This window comes from Oncorhynchus mykiss, chromosome 9 (assembly GCF_013265735.2).
Source record: "Oncorhynchus mykiss isolate Arlee chromosome 9, USDA_OmykA_1.1, whole genome shotgun sequence".
NCBI lineage: Eukaryota > Metazoa > Chordata > Actinopteri > Salmoniformes > Salmonidae > Oncorhynchus > Oncorhynchus mykiss.
The window spans coordinates 60,163,708-60,181,544 of record NC_048573.1 but is presented as its reverse complement, the minus strand read 5'-3'; the positions used below and the strand labels follow the sequence as shown (position 1 = coordinate 60,181,544).

General features: G+C 43.9%; 1 protein-coding gene across 1 annotated transcript in view; it reads right to left on the bottom strand.

Moving 5' to 3' along the window:
• LOC110532566 (integrin alpha-5) overlaps positions 1 to 17,837 on the bottom strand; it is an 84,011-nt gene that overhangs the window by 46,915 nt on the left and 19,259 nt on the right. Inside the window, exons 2-6 of the mRNA XM_036988561.1 lie at positions 7,905 to 8,035; positions 1,333 to 1,433; positions 792 to 915; positions 214 to 275; positions 42 to 87 (exon numbers count right to left, since the gene is read on the bottom strand). Coding sequence (XP_036844456.1) covers positions 42 to 87; positions 214 to 275; positions 792 to 915; positions 1,333 to 1,433; positions 7,905 to 8,035 — 464 coding nt within the window. The remainder of the gene's footprint in view (positions 1 to 41; positions 88 to 213; positions 276 to 791; positions 916 to 1,332; positions 1,434 to 7,904; positions 8,036 to 17,837) is intronic.

The window sequence follows — 17,837 nt, the reverse complement described above, 5'->3', positions numbered from 1 at the left end:
CTTATTTGCTTGTGGTCCAGGGGGGTTGTCAGACCCTGTACCTTGCCAGAAGAAGCTGCCTGGTCCTCCAAGCACCACTTTCCCATCCTGAAAGCGAGAGAGCGAGAGCAACATAGAGAGAGACAGAATCATGAGAGAGATCATGTGTTTGCAATCCATAGTATTTGATAAACCTCTGGTACTGAACTGAGAGGAAGTGTTTCGGAGTGTTACCTTCGTGAAATCAGCACTGAATCCCCCCTGACAGTAGCCCTGACCACCCTGGTTAATGAATTCTGAAATAAACAGAGGCAAAGGTTGATAAATCAGTTTTATACATGAATGTTTCTGATTTGAAAAAGCAAATGTAAAGATCCATAAATTGCTTCATTTTAAACCAATACTTCAGAATGTAGATATTTTGGAAATATTTTTAACCTTGACGTGATGACTCAACTGGGTATTTTGAACAGAACCAAGCCAGCCAGCCATTACCGGCAGTAGGGATACACTTGGTCAATACGGGATAACAGTTGACTGCATCTGATAAAGGTACATTCTTTCCCCACAGCCAGTGTGTGATGTCGCTGGAAGTGTTTACTCAGTAGGGGTACTTGAGACTATATACATCCCTTTTGTTGTGGCCTTCAGGCGCAGCACTTAACCCCTGTCTAATAGCCTGCTGTGTGGACAGCTGCTGTGTCAGAGGTAGGCCACAGGAGTAACCTGTAGTTGGGTAGTGGGGTATTCGGTCGGCAGAGAAGAGCATTAGAAAATGGATGACGTCTTTGTGAAAAACCAAGAAGGATTACCTGTGCGACAGGGAGCATATTCCACAAACTTGGTGAAGTTCTTGACAGAGAGGTAGCAGGTTCCCGTGGTATCTGACTGGGGCTTTTCTGCTTTGGTTCTCCAGGAGTAGAGGGGGGCACAGGCCTATATGGGGGGGGGGCAGAGGAGGGAGTTGTTTTTTCAGGTACAACAACACCCTGTGTAACTCGATGGAGACCCAGAGAGAGGTTAATGTTACATCTGGAGAAAAGTCACAAATGTAACCAAATCCAGGTCACGTCCCTCACAATCATCAAAAGAAAAACAACAGTCATCTCAAGTTCAATGTCACAGGAGCACAAAACACTTCTCCTCTGAGAGACCAGTGGAGGTGAAAATTGTAATAGAGTCACAACAACATGATAGACAAAGACCTTTAAGAAGTTGGAACAATGAATATATACAACCCCTTGACATGAACGCCAGACATCATAACAGTTGAGGGACTCTGGGCTATAGAGACCAACGTTGAAAGTAAACTGACTTTCTCAACCTGGTCTCAGTCTCTGAGTGTCGTCTTACCAGAATGGTGTCTCCGTGGGAACGGATGGTGGCGCCGAACCACTGGTGGGACTTGACTTCAGCCTGGTAGTCTGTGCCACTGACAGTGACTATGCGGTCCCCTGGGAAGAAGACAAAACAACAACTAAACTGAGTGTATGAGTGATGACTGAAAAAAGCCCCTAATGAAACATTGTAGATCTTCTCTTGGAGGCTCCAGACAACGTCATCCAGACATCTGCTACTACAGGACTTACTTACTGCATCATTAAACACAAACACACATCAAGTTTCTCATGAAGAACTTCCCAGGGAGAAACAGAGGAAAACTAGAATGTATTTGGTGCTCACCAGATCCTTATATTCCTCATTATGGCTCTGGTCCTCACTGTTCAGATGTCAACCTGAGTTCTCTGACTGGTCCAGCACTGGGTGACCACACTGACCCTGACTCTGTTTGGCCACCTGGCCTGTAACCCAGAGCTCTACTCCATCGCTGTCTGAGACCCAAATGGCACCATACTCCCTATATAGTGCACTACTCTTGACCAGAGACATGCACTATGTAGGGAATAGGGTGCCATTTAGGATTCAGCCTCTGTGACAGGACAAGACATGGCTGCAGGAGTCAGGTTCAAACAGGTTCAAACAGGACGTTTTATTGGCAAGACTGATGCAACATCTGTGTTGCCATGGTGAGAAACAAAATCCAAACAAATCAGTTTATACAGTGTACATACCGTGAAACATCCTGTAACAAGTATTCTAAACGCTTGGAATTCGGACAAGACGTATCCAGTGGAACTTGTACCCAGCAACCGCACCCCAGCCCACTTCTTTTTTTCCCACTAATATTCTCCAGTGCTAAACCACAAGTGTTGCAACAGAGCCATATCTATCTGTCGGGGAAGGGGGCCTGGTGGTGTGAGCCAGAGGTTGTGACCTGTGGATGTGAGGAAAGCAGGCTGTGTTTCAGCCTCCTCTGCAGGCTGTGTGTCAGCTCTGGGTGAGGGCCTGCTCTGCTCCATGTCTTGGTGGAAGGAAAGAAAGAAAGAGGGGGGGACTGTGTCCAAGGAAAACAAACGCTCTGGCTCTGCTTCTTCCTAGCAACCTCTTAGGCATGCATCTCTCTCTCGCAAGTGTTCCCTCTCCCTCTCCACTTTCTGTCCATCCCTTTGTACATCACTCTCTCTCTTGTTCTCTCTGTTCCTTTTTCTTCCCCTCTCCTGCTTTACTTCCTCCTTCTCTCAGGGAGTTTGGTCTCCCCCTGGCCTGGAAGGAAAGCAGTGGGGATTAGGGTCCTTTAATAACGTCACAGTAGATATAACGTCACCAGGCTTCCCCTTCAGCATTACTCATGGGCTCACAGCACCCTGTTCCCTACCATAATACATGTGGTCACCTCCATCATGTGTGGAAAGACACACTTTAGCGATACCACAAATAACATGCCTAACATTAAAAATATCTCAGAGGCTTGTTCCTTTAACTGCACAGCAATAATCTGCACTACTATTTTCATAACTCAGGGGCCTTTGTTTTGATAAAGTGAGAGGGTGACACTGAGGAGACATGCAAGCAAAATAGGACACACTACCCCGGCAACCATGAGTATCAGCAGGGAAATGAATCTATTATTCATGTTTCAGAACTGTAGTAGAGGGTTTCTTCTTGACCACCTGGTCACGGTGAAACAGAAAATGATATTCAATATGACATCTCTACAGTCATGTCAATGACATAATCGCTACGTTCAGAGCCCAAGACTATCAACTCCATACAGAACTGGCGTTGGGGTGTTCTCTAACTTCACTTCTCAATGAGCTGCTGTGCTCTGAGCTCCGTGTCTGTCACTGCTCTTATTATCCATGTCAGAGGTGCTATATTGGCGTTCATACAGTGTGATGGATGGAATGATGAAAAGATCAGTAGGTTAAGAGGCAGGACAAGCCAGACAAACACGGCTTTGATACGAGAGAGAAAAATCCAGTAGACGCTTGTGGCAATGTGGTCATGTAACGTCCTTTCAGTGAACTTGGGTAGACTTTGTGCTGACGTGACTAGTGCCCCTCGACCCTTCTCTCTCCTGAGACAGGACAGCACAGAGTAGGGTGGGGTCTGGCGTGTGTCCACAGACTCTCCCCTTTGAACTTTGCGAGAGGAGACCCATTAGAGGAGTATCCTGGGTTAGAGTACAGGGCGGATGCGGTCAGAGACAAGTGGCCAAATTCACTCATCACATTAGCTGGCCCTGGGGGAGTTACTGGTGGTAGGGGAAGATGGTTCATAGATGGAAACAGGGCTCTGATTTCCCCCTGTCCCTCTCTCCTTCCCTCAGATCACTGGGCTGTCTCGTCTTATCTCATTGGAAGGGGAAGTGGAGAGGGAGGCCTCTTGGTCAGGCTCAGGGAAGACCTCACCAACACTCAGGGGAGACCTCACCCACACTCAGGGGAGACTTCACCCACACTCAGGGGAGACCTCACCCACACTCAGGGGAGACCTCACCCACAGTCAGGGGAGACCTCACCCACACTCAGGGGAGACCTCACCCACATTCAGGGGAGACCCTGAATAATGTCACAAAAACAGACACACCTCTCATATAAAGGGTCAACACTAATATATTACCGAGCTCTAGTCATGTCATAAGCAAATAAGGAAAACATATTTCCTTTGTCCTACAGACAGGGGTGCTAGGCTCTTGTATGCTGGCCCAGATGGCAGAATTGGCTCTTCCTCACAAATCAAATGTTCGCCTTCAAAGCCCACTGTCCAAATCCCCAAAAGACTATCCTTCACCCCAACGCCCTGCTGCCTGCTGCACATTACATCACTGTGACGAACATGGCCCTCAGCCAGCATCCAAGGATGTGCAACACATTTTATGAATCTGTTGGAAGAGAAGGGGAATGAAAACAGAAGAAAGGAGCAACCAGCAATTTGATTCCTTGAGATCTGCTGTAAAATGGGGCTCCACTGTGTGTGTGTGTGTGTGTGTGTGTGTGTGTGTGTGTGTGTGTGTGTGTGTGTGTGTGTGTGTGCGTGCGTGCGTGCGTGCGTGTGTGTGTGCCAGAGGGAGAGAACAATCTAATATACACAATACACAGCAAATTCTTCTCTCCTACAACTCTGTCACTCCTTAACTTACTCTTTCATCATTCCTGTAAAGGTTGATGGGGCCTTCAGCTGTCCAGTCACTGGAACACTGCTCCACTTCTCTGAAGAGCTCACAATAGTGAGCCATAAACCCGGGAAGGTTTACTGTATGTCTACCCTTTACATTCAGGTTCAAATGAAGCTCTTTGTCGAGAACAAATATATAATTGTATTTATTGTCATTGTATGTAGTGGCCGTTTCTTTTGACTGTATATTTGTTCTCCCTATATGCCCTGGACAGAACACATACTGTATCTAGCCTAAAGGGAAGATACCCTTGTCTAAAACACTCCAAAAACACGTTTTTGTCCCAAAAAGAAAGGCACTAATGACATGCTCAAAGGGATCAAATCAAATAAAAACTATTAGCACATTTTCCGAATAGAACAGGCGTAGACTTAACAGTGAAACACTTGCTTACGAGCCCTTCCCAAATAGTTAAAAAATATTATTACAAAATTAAAATAGTAACACAAGAGGAATAAAATACCCAAGAATGGAGCTATATACAGGAAGTACCAGTACCATATCAATGTGAGGCTATATACAGGAAGTACCAGTACCAGATCAATGTGGAGCTATATACAGGAAGTACCAGTATCAGATCAATGTGGAGCTATATACAGGAAGTACCAGTACCATATCAATGTGAGGCTATATACAGGAAGTACCAGTACCAGATCAATTTGGAGCTATATACATGAAGTACCAGTACCAGATCAATGTGGAGCTATATACAGGAAGTACCAGTACCAGATCAATGTGGAGCTATATACAGGAAGTACCAGTACCAGATCAATGTGGAGCTATATACAGGAAGTACCAGTACCAGATCAATGTCTGGCTATATACAGGAAGTACCAGTACCATATCAATGTGAGGCTATATACAGGAAGTACCAGTACCAGATCAATGTCTGGCTATATACAGGAAGTACCAGTACCATATCAATGTGAGGCTATATACAGGAAGTACCAGTACCATATCAATGTGAGGCTATATACAGGGAGTACCAGTACCAGATCAATGTGGAGCTATATACAGGAAGTACCAGTACCAGATCAATGTGAGGCTATATACAGGAAGTACCAGTACCAGATCAATGTCTGGCTATATACAGGAAGTACCAGTACCAGATCAATGTGGAGCTATATACAGGAAGTACCAGTACCAGATCAATGTGGAGCTATATACAGGAAGTACCAGTACCAGATCAATGTGAGGCTATATACAGGGAGTACCAGTATCAGATCAATGTGGAGCTATATACATGAAGTACCAGTACCAGATCAATGTGAGGCTATATACAGGAAGTACCAGTGCCAGATCAATGTGAGGCTATATACAGGGAGTACCAGTACCAGATCAATGTGAGGCTATATACAGGGAGTACCAGTATCAGATCAATGTGGAGCTATATACATGAAGTACCAGTACCAGATCAATGTGAGGCTATATACAGGAAGTACCAGTGCCAGATCAATGTGAGGCTATTTCAGGAAGTACCAGTACCAGATCAATGTGGAGCTATATACAGGGAGTACCAGTACCAGATCAATGTGGAGCTATATACAGGAAGTACCAGTACCAGATCAATGTGGAGCTATATACAGGAAGTACCAGTGCCAGATCAATGTGGAGCTATATACAGGAAGTACCAGTGCCAGATCAATGTGAGGCTATATTCAGGAAGTACCATAACCAGATCAATGTGAGGCTATATACAGGGAGTACCAGTACCAGATCAATGTGAGGCTATTTCAGGAAGTACCAGTACCAGATCAATGTGAGGCTATATACAGGGAGTACCAGTACCAGATCAATGTGAGGCTATATACAGGGAGTACCAGTACCAGATCAATGTGAGGCTATTTCAGGAAGTACCAGTACCAGATCAATGTGGAGCTATATACAGGAAGTACCAGTACCAGATCAATGTGGAGCTATATACAGGAAGTACCAGTGCCAGATCAATGTGGAGCTATATACAGGAAGTACCAGTGCCAGATCAATGTGGAGCTATATACAGGAAGTACCAGTGCCAGATCAATGTGAGGCTATATACAGGGAGTACCAGTACCAGATCAATGTGAGGCTATATACAGGGAGTACCAGTACCAGATCAATGTGAGGCTATATACAGGGAGTACCAGTACCAGATCAATGTGAGGCTATATACAGGGAGTACCAGTACCAGATCAATGTGAGGCTATATACAGGGAGTACCAGTACCATATCAATGTGGAGCTATATACAGGGAGTACCAGTACCAGATCAATGTGAGGCTTTTTACAGGGAGTACCAGTGCCAGATCAATGTGGAGCTATATACAGGAAGTACCAGTGCCAGATCAATGTGGAGCTATATACAGGGAGTACCAGTACCAGATCAATGTGGAGCTATATACAGGAAGTACCAGTGCCAGATCAATGTGAGGCTATATTCAGGAAGTACCAGTACCAGATCAATGTGGAGATATATACAGGAAGTACCAGTGCCAGATCAATGTGAGGCTATATACAGGGAGTACCAGTACCAGATCAATGTGAGGCTATATACAGGAAGTACCAGTACCAGATCAATGTGAGGCTATATACAGGAAGTACCAGTACTAGATCAATGTGAGGCTATATACATGAAGTACCAGTACCAGATCAATGTGAGGCTATATACAGGGAGTACCAGTACCAGATCAATGTGAGGCTTTTTACAGGGAGTACCAGTACCAGATCAATGTGAGGCTATATACAGGGAGTACCAGATCAATGTGCAGACGTATTTGAGGTAGATATGTACATGAAGGCAGGGTAAAGTGACTAGGCATCAGGATAGATAATAATATATGCAGCAGCATATGATGAGAGTAAAAGTATATGTGTGCGCATGTGTTTGTGTTGTATCGGTGTGTGTGCGTGTGCGTGCATGTGTTTGTGTTGTCGGTGTGCACGTGTGCGTGTGTGTGTGCGTATATGTAGTGTGTGGGTTTGTGTGTGCGCATCGAGTTTCCAGGAACCAACGTGTCAAACAAAGGATCAGTGAAGTAGAACAGAGACACATGATCACCTGCCGGCCACAGGAGCTTGGAGGCCATGGACCAGTGGTTTTAAGAATTGCTTAGAACAGGACCACGGCTTGACCAGCTTAACGGTTGCTAACCATCCTCTACAATCTCTAGTTCTCAAGAGTCTCACGCTCCAGTCACCAGTCAAGACAATAAAAAGAGAGGAGTGGATGAGAGGTTTATGTTATAGGAAGCAGAGAGCCGGGACGGAGCGACAAGGACAGCTGGTATTCTGCTGTGATGTTTGACTCAAACGTTAGTGCTTAAACCACTTGTGAGTCGATAAGTCAATGTAATTCAGAACATGTTCAGACTGCAAGAGCGAGAAGGCGTGATCAAGACCTAAAGCAATGAGGTCATATTGGGTCTTACCTTGATTGTCAAATTCAATGCTGTGGCACTCAGATTGGCCGAGACTCCATGGGCAGAAGTACACAGACCCGCCCTCTGTGATGTTGAACTGACTGGTATTGGCCTTGGGAGCGCCAATCACTACACTGACGCTGTAAGAAGAGAGAAGAAACATGCAGTCATTCAAATGTCATTATGTCACCTCTACCTAACATGCTTCCTCCCCCAGCAACATAACAGTAGAAGTATAGCAACTTAGATCCACTGAATGAGTTTGGTATTATTTTCTGTCATTATAGTTTGTTAATATCTGCTCTTCGTCTGGTATCAAATGAAAATACATTCCTTCTATTCAAAAGTTTAAGCATGATGCAGAGCTGGTAAAGTGCCTTCAGACCCCTTACATTTTTTCACATTTTGTTACGTTACAGCCTCATTTCATTTCATTTTGTTTCTTTTCCTCATCAATCTACACATAGTACCCCATAACGACAAAGCCAAAACACGTTTTTAGACATGTTTGCTAATTTATAACAAAATAACTGAAATAACTTTTTTATATACAGTACCAGTCAAAAGTTTAGACACCGACGCATTTATTAATTTTTACTATTTTCTACATTGAAGAATAATAGTGAAGACATCAAAACTATGAAATAACACATATGGAATCATGTAGTAACTAAAAAAAGTGTTAAACAAATCCAAATATACAGTATTTTCGATTTTAGAATCTTCAAAGTAGTCACCCTTTGCATTGATGACAGCTTTGCACACTCTTGGCATTCTCTCAAACAACTTCATGAGGAATGCTTTTCCTACAGTCTTGAAGGAATTCCCACATATGCTGAGCACTTGCTTGCTGCTTTTCCTTCACTCTGTGGTTCAACTCATCCCAAACCATCTCAATTGGGTTGAGGTCAGGTGATTGTGGAGGTCAGGTCATCTGATGCAGCACTCCATCACTCTCCTTCTTGGCCAAATAGCCCTTACACATCTTGGAGGTGTGTTGGGTCAGTGTCCTGTTGAAAAACAAAGGATTGTCCCACTAAGCACAAACCAGATGGGATGGTGTATCGCTGCAGAATGCTGTGGTAGCCATGCTGGTTAAGCGTGCCTTGAATTCGAAATAAATCATTGACAGTGTCACTAGCAAAGCACCATCACACCTCCTCCTCCATGCTTCACGGTGGGAACCACACATGCGGACTTCATCTGTTCACCTACTCTGTGTCTCACAAAGACATTGGAACCAAAAAAAATAAAACATCTAAAAATTGGACTCATCAGACCAAAGGACAGATTTCCACCTTTTTAATGTCCATTGCTCATGTTCTTGGCCCAAGCAAGTCTCTTCTTCTTATTGGTGTCCTTTAGTAGTGCTTTCTTTGCAGCGATTCGACCATGAAGGCCTGATTCACGCAGTCTCCTTTGAACAGGTGATGTTGAGATGTGTCTGTTAATTGAACTCAGTGAAGCATTTATTTGGGCTGCAATCTGAGGTGCAGTTAACTCTAATGAACTTATCCTCTGCAGCAGAGGTAACTCTGGGTCTTCCTTTCCTGTGGCGGTCCTCATGTGAGCCAGTTTCATCATAGCGCTTGATGGGTTTTGCGACTGCACTTGAAGAAACTTTCAAAGTTCTTGGCATTTTCCAGATTGACTGACCTTCATGTATTAAAGAAATTATGGACTGTCGTTTCTCTTTGCTTACATGAGTTGTTCTTGCCATAATATGGACTTGGTATTTTACCAAATAGGGCTATCTTCTGTAATCGACCCTTACCTTGTCAAAACACAACTGATCGGCTCAAATGCATTAAGGAAATAAATTCCACAAATTAATTTTTAACAAAACACACCTGTTAATTGAAATGCATTCCAAGTGTCCACCTCATGAAGCTGGTTGAGAGGATGCCAAGAGAAATATAAATATAAAATATTTAGATTTGATAAACACTTTATGGTTACTACATGATTCCATATGTGTTATTTCATAGTATTGATGTCTTCACTATTATCCTACAATTTAGAAAATAGTACAAATAAAGAAAAACCCTTGAATGAGTAGGTGTGTGCAAACTTTTGATTGTTACTGTAAGTATTCAGACCCTTTACTATGAGACTCGAAATTGAGCTCAGGTGCATCCTGTTTCCATTGATCATCCATGAGATGTTTCTACAACTTGATTGGAGTCCACCTGTGGTAAATTCAATTGATTGGACATGATTTGTAAAGGCAAACACCTGTCTATATAAGGTCCCACAGTTGACAGAGCACGTCAGAGCAAAAACCAAGTCATGAGGTCGAAGTAATTGTCCGTAGAGCTCCGAGGCAGGATTGTGTTGAGACACAGATCTGGAGAAGGGTACCAAAAAAAATTCTGCAGCATTGAAAGTCCGCAAGAACACAGTGGCCTCAATCATTCTTAAATGGAAGAAGTTTGGAACCACCAAGACTCTTCCTAGAGCTGGCTGCCTGGCCAAACTGAGAAATCGGGGGAGAAGGGCCTTGGTCAGGGAGGTGACCGAGAACCCGATGGTCACTCTGACAGAGCTCCAGAGTTTCTCTGTGGAGATGGGAGAAACTTCCAGAAGTACAATCATCTCTGCAGCACTACCCAAATCAGGCCTTTATGGTAGAGTGGCCAGACGGAAGTCACTCCTCAGTAAAAGGCACATGACAGCCCGCTTGGAATTTGCCAAAAGGCACCTAAAGACTCTCAGACCATGAGAAACAAGATTCTCTGGTCTGATGGAACCAAGATTGAACTATTTGGCCTGAATGCCAAGTGTCACGTCTGGAGGGAACCTGGCACCATTCCTACTGTGAAGCATCATTATGTGGCAATGTTTTTCAGCGACAGCGCATGGAAGACTAGTCAGCATCGAGGGAAAGATGAATGAAGAAAAATACAGAGGAGATCCTTGATGAAAAACTGCTCCAGAGTACTCAGTACCTCAGACTGGGGCTAAGGTTTTACCTATCAAGAGGACAACAACCCCAAGTACACAGCCAAGAAAACGCAGGAGTGGCTTCAGGACAAGAATGTAAAAGTCCTTGTGTGGCCCAGCCAGATCCCGGACTTGAACCCGATCAAATATCTCTCAAGAGACCTGAAATTAGCTGTGCAGCGACACTCCCAATCCAACCGGACAGAGCTTGAGAGGATCTGCAGAGAAGAATGGGAGAAATTTCCAAAATACAGGGGTGCCAAGCTTGTAGCGTCACGCGCAAGAAGACTCAAGGCCGTAATTGCTGCCAATAGTGCTTCAACAAAGTACTAAGTAAAGTGTCTGAATACTTACGTAAATGTGATATTTCCGTTTAATTTTTTTTATACATTTGCAAACATTTCTAAAAAACTATTTTGGCCTTGTACTTTTGGGTATTGTGTGTAGATGGATGAGGGGGGGAACAATTGAATCAATTTAGAATAAGGTTGTAATGTAACAAAATGTGGAAAAAGTCAAGGGGTCTGAATACTTTCCGAATGCACTGTATATACAACTCACTGCTCACAAAGCTATACCCCTACTTCCAACATTCTAACAGGTTCTAGTACAGTACTATATCACATAACATTGTAACCATGTGCAATTGTTGCTGTAATGTGTGCACAAGACATTCTCTCCCTCTCTCGGTCACACACACACATGCGATCTCTGTGGGGCAAATTCGATGGGATAACAAGAAAGCAGAAGGCCTAAGTGGGGTCACTCTGTTGTTTCCACAGCTGTATGGCCCTTTAGACAGACATCTAGCTAAACCACTTAACCCTGCAGTAAACTAATAGCAAAGCCAGGACTGGTACAGATATCTAGCTGCTATAACCCTGAAGTGAGCTAAATGCAAAACCAGGACTGTTACAGACATATAGCTGCTGTAACACGGAAACCCCTTCAGCAGATCTACCAGCAACGAGTGGTCTTACAGGGGAGTGTGAGGAACAGCTAACCAGGTTAAAAATCACTGGGACAGAATATTCAATGACAGAGGAAACCCAAAACAGCCAGGTAATGAGAACTTTTAGACAATCCACTGAACCAGGACATATTGCCATGGCTCAACTGACAGACATTTTTTCCAGTAGACAGTCTGGCTGAACCAGCACAGTGTAGTCATTACCTCATCGAGGCTCCAATTATCCCATCATCATCACTGGTATGGTGCTGGACAGTGAAGTGGGCAGAAAACAGAAGAGATGAGGGCAGTGAGTGTAGAGTAGAGCCTAGAGGGGTCTTCCTAAACACAGGAAGAGCACACCCTTTCCTGCTCCAGGTCAGTCACCCAATGATGCATGGTAGTTTACGTTATCGCTAAATTTAAATATCTTCCCTCGGGGGACAACTACTCAACAATTTCCAGTCCAGACTCAAGACGATCCACCGTCATTTCAGAAACCAGCCTTGGTGAAACCATACTTTCATCCTAGTCAGACTGCACTGCTTTGGTAGAGCCACGACACGTTCCCATCTTGGTTAGGAATTATAGATGGGTCTTTTTACATAGAAATAAGGTTTGGTAGAAGAGACTATTGGAGTACAGAGAAGAAGTTGGAGTCAGCCAGGCCTTATGGTGTTCAAAACTGAGGCCAAACAGGGGGCCAGGTCATAAAGCTGAGGGTATAGAAGAGATAAAGTGCAGGCCAAACCCAAGTCAAAGCTTTGGCAGAAATCCTTGGTTTGTTTTGGAAGAGGGAAAATAAAATTTGGGGGAGAGAGAGCGAGAGAGTCCAAGTGCTCTGGCCCTGGGTTTAGACTGAGGAGGGTAGCTCCCAGAAGAGTAGACAATGGAGCTCTGGCTGTAGAATAATGTAGATCACAGAGAACCTTTGCCATCATGGATTCCCAAGATGAGAAAGCTGACAGGCTCTCTCTCTCTCTTCACACTCACGCAGATATGAAGTTAGACACTAGAGTGTTCACTTCATAGCATATTCTATGGTTCATCACTTGTTCATTGAAGGGATAATCCAGCCCAAACCACTAATTCCTATAAATAACACTAATATGTGAAAACAAATGTTATGAACAAATGTTTCATTTTGTCATTATAACAAGGTTGGTAGAAACATGTGGACATTGTTTTGGGAAATCTGTTGCAGCTCAAGCCTACTACAATGCAATGCGCTCGCTTTCTGTGCTGGCTGACTACCTTGAGGAAAATAGGCAGGTTTCTCGACTCCTACCCTGACACTGAGATGGGATTACGTGACGATTAGCTTAGTAACCACGTGACGCAGCATTACAACGTGAATGCGATGGGTCAGTCAGTTGGGTGGGACATTTCTCCATTCATTGCCCAATGGGATACCGATCTCCTCCTTTCTGTAATATCTCTGTCTCCCACAGATACACAGGGCGCATTGCAAGATGGTACTTGAAGGAGAAACAGTTGAATAATTTGGTACACTGTTTAGATTGAGCACATCTAAGCGAAATATATACATTGTCATGACGATATAGGTGGATGGATGTGTTCTAGTATGCCCATACCATCTATTGGCTGATGTGGTGATCTGAAGAGCATGTCATTGTTTTAAAAGCATCATGAAATGTGATCGTGTGTTATACCCCCATCTCCAGTGACGAGAATGATGTAGCTATGACGCTGTTCCTACACGATTTCCTGATTTTCACAGTCAGACCACTTAGAAGTTAAATCATAGGGATTTCATTTTTTTACCCACTGACAGAACATAGACTGTCACCAAATTGACAGGAGTTTTATGATTTTTATTTATAGGGGTGGATTATCCCTTTAATAGCCCAAATGCCAAAGAAAGTAGGCTTACTACATCTATTGCGAATCTGATCTGAATACATGCTAAAAGTATTCTGTGGTGGCATCATTTCAAAGGGAAAAAAGTCAACAAGGGGGAGGTGCTTTAATCAGCAAACTGGAAACAGGGGTGTGTTTTTTCACCTCTCTCTCTCACACACACACACACACACCCACACACACACAATAACACATTGATAGTGATCTGAAAGTATTCTAAATAAGGAATAATTAGTATTTAATGGGCCTTTATCTGGCAGGGGATCAGTCTAGCTAGAGTTTGAATTGTGATTTAGAAACGGCTTTGCATACAGAGACTGAGGACACTGTCTGGCCCTCTGAGGATAAGGACAGAGCAGAGGAGAGGTATACTATTTTTTATATTTCACCTTTATTTAACCAGGTAGGCCAGTTGAGAACAAGTTCTCATTTACAACTGCGGCCTGGCCAAGACAAAGCAAAGCAGTGTGACACAAACAACACAGAGTTACACATGGGATAAACAAACGTACAGTCAATAACAGAATAGAAAATCTATATTCAGTGTGTGCAAATGTAGTAAGATTAGGGAGGTAAGGCAATAAATAGGCCATAGTGGTGAAATAATTACAATTTAGAAATTAAACACTGGAGTGATAGATGTGCAGAACATGAATGTGCAAGTATAGACACTGGGGTGCAAAGGAGAAAAAAATATATGGGGATGAGGTAGTTGGGTGGGCTATTTACAGATGGCCTGTGTACAGGTGCAATGATTGGTAAGCTGCTTTGACAGCTGATGCTTAAAACTTATTGCGGATCAGTGGGACGCTAGTGTCCCATTTCGACAACTTCCGGTGAAATTGCAGAGCGCAAAATTCAAATGACAGAAATAGTCATATTTAACATTCATGAAAATACAAGTGTCATACATCAGAAAAAAGCTTAACTTCTTGTTAATCTAGCCGCTGTCTCAGATTTCAAAAAGGCTTTACGGCGAAAGCACACCATGTGATTATCTGAGGACAGCGCCCAGTACACAAAAGCATTAAAAACATTTTCCAACCAGGCAGGTGCACCAAGAAAGTCAGAAATAGCGATAAAATAAATGCCTTACCTTTGAAGATCTTCTTCTGTTGGCACTCCAAAAGGTCCCAGCTACATCACAAATGGTCCTTTTGTTCGATAAAGTCCTTCTTTATATCCCCAAAAACTTAGTTTAGCTGGCGCGCTTCATTCAATAATCCCCTGGTTTCCCTCCTTCAAAATGCATACAAAATGAATCTCAAATGCTACCAAACTTCTCCAAACAAGTCAAATAACGTTTAGAATCAAACCTCAGGTACCCTAATACGTAAATAAACTATCAAATTTAAGATGGAGAATCGTTATTGTCTTTACCAGAGATAAACAACCAAGTACACGCTCTCATCCACATGCATGAAAACACTACAGCCAAAATGGGAGCCACTTAGAAAAACTACAAATTCTAGCTAATTTTTCCTGACACTCTTTCTAAATACTGTTGACATCTAGTGGAAGCCCTAGGAACTGCAATCTGGTACGTTTTCCCTTCATATAAAAAATGACAGCCATTGGAATAAGTGGTGGGCTGAATCTTTTTTCTTTTCTGGATGGTTTGTCCTCGGGTTTTCGCCTGCCATATCAGTTCTGTTATACTCACAGTCATTATTTTTAGCAGTTTTAGAAACTTTAGAGTGTTTTCTATCGACATCTACCAATTATATGCATATCCTAGCTTCTGGGCCTGTGTAACAGGCAGTTTACTTTGGGCACGCTTCTCATCCAGACGTCAACAAACATCCTAGCCCAAAGAGGTCCAAGTTAGTGAGGGAGATATAAGACTCCAGCTTCAGTGATTTTTGTAATTCGTTCCAGTCACTGGCAGCAGAGAACTGGAAGGAAAGGTGGCCAAAGGAGGAGTTGGCTTTGGGGATGACCAGTGAAATATAACTACTGGAGAGCGTGCTATGGGCGGGTGCTGCTATGGTGACCAGTGAGCTGAGATAAGGCTGGGCTTCACCTAGCAAAGACTTATAGATGACCAGGAGCCAGTGTGTTTGTCAACGAATATGAAGCGAGGGCCAGCCAACGAGAGCATACAGGTCGCAGTGGTGGGTAGTATATGGGGCTTTGGTGACAAAACGGATGGCACTGTGATAGACTGCATCCAATTTGTTGAGTAGAGTGTTGGAGGCTACTTCGTAAATGACATCGCCGAAGTCAAGGATCGGTAGGGGAGTTAGTTTTACGAGGGTATGTTTGGCAGCATGAGTGAAGGATGCTTTGTTGCGAAATAGGAAGCTGATTCTAGATTTAACTTTGGATGGAAGATGCTTAATGTGAGTCTGGAAGGAGAGTTTACAGTCTAACCAAACACCTATGTATTTATAGTTGTCCACATATTCAGAACCATCCAGAGTAGTCAGAACCATCCAGAGTAGTGATGCTAGACGGGCGGGCAGGTGCGGGCAGCGATTGAAGAGCATGAATTTAGTTTTACTTGCATTTAAGAGCAGTTAGAGGCCACGGAAGGAGTGTTGTACGGCATTGAAGCTCGTCTGGAGGTTTGTTAACACCGTGTCCAAAGGGCCAGAAGTATACAGAATGGTGTCGTCTGCGTAGAGATGGATCAGAGAATCACCAGCAGCAAGAGCGACATCATTGATGTATACAGAGAAAAGAGTCGGCCCGAGAATTGAACCCTGCGGCACCCCCATAGAGACTGCCAAAGGTCCGGACAACAGGCCCTTCAATTTGACACACTGAACTCTATCTGAGAAGTAGGTGGTGAACCAGGCAAGGCAGTTATTTGAGAAACCAAGGCTGTTGAATTTTCAACAGAGTTGAAAGCCTTGGCCAGGTTGATGAATACGGCTGAACAGTATTGTCTTTTATCAATGGCGGTTATGATATTGTTTAGGACCTTGAGCGTGGCTGAGGTGCAGCCATGACCCGCTCGGAAACCAGATTGCATAGCGGAGGAGGCACGGTGGGATTTGAAATGATCGGTGATCCATTTGTTAACTTGGCTTTCGAAGACTTTAGAAAGGCAGGGTAGGATAGACATAGGTCTGTAACAGTTTGGGTCTAGAGTGTCTCCCCCTTTGAAGAGGGGGATGACCACAGCAGGGATCTCAGACGAGAGGTTGAACAGGCTAGTAATAGGGGTTGCAACAATTGCGGCAGATAATTTTAGAAAGAGAGGGTCCAGATTGTCTAGCCCAGCTATCTGGATTTGGGTGAAGGAGAAATTGGGGAAGCTTGGGTAAGTTGCTGTGGGGGGTGCAGAGCTATTGACCGGGGTAGCGGTAGCCAGGTGGAAAGCATGGCCAGCCGTAGAAAAATGCTTATTGAAATTTGCGATTATCGTAGACTTATCGGTGGTGACAGTGTTTCCTAGCCTCAGTGCAGTGAGCAGCTGGGAGGAGCTGCTCTTATTCTCCATGGACTTTACTATAGAGGACACCGTCTGGGCCTCTGAGGATAAGGACAGAGCAGAGGGGAGGTATACTATAGAGGACACCGTCTGGCCCTCTGAGGATAAGGACAGAACAGAGGAGAGGTATACTATAGAGGACAGGGAGTCATTTCAGTTGCTTAATGTAAACACCAGGCTCTTCAAATCTACAGAGAATGTTATTGAGTGTATGAGGAACTCAAGGGAAAGTCAACACTGCAATATCTACATCAGACACAGAGAGAGTCAGTCAGAAGAGGGAGGTCCTAATTATAGAAGGTCAACATAGGCCACTTTCACTAGTGAAGTCACAAGGCGCGATCCTCTGCCCAGGCGTTGCGGATGCATGTAAGATCTTACAACGCCTGGATAAGTATTTTACGTATCAGCTAACCACATCATATGTTTTAGCAATTTGTCAGTCAATGACACAGTTGATGACGTGGCATGCAGCAATTGGCTGATGCAATGAGGTCACTGTGGTTCTAGACTGGCCAGCAGATTCACCACAACTCTTATGTAGTCATAGCCTGCATCGAGGTGACAGCCACAATACTTCAGAAACATGCTGGTAGAGGTTTGGTTTAGGGTCAGCTAAACCAAAGCCAAGAAACCCACAATCCTGCACTGGTGCAATCATAGGAAGGGTTATTTTCATTACGACCTAATTTCGACATAGTTTCCCAAAAAATGTATTGTGTTCATTTTG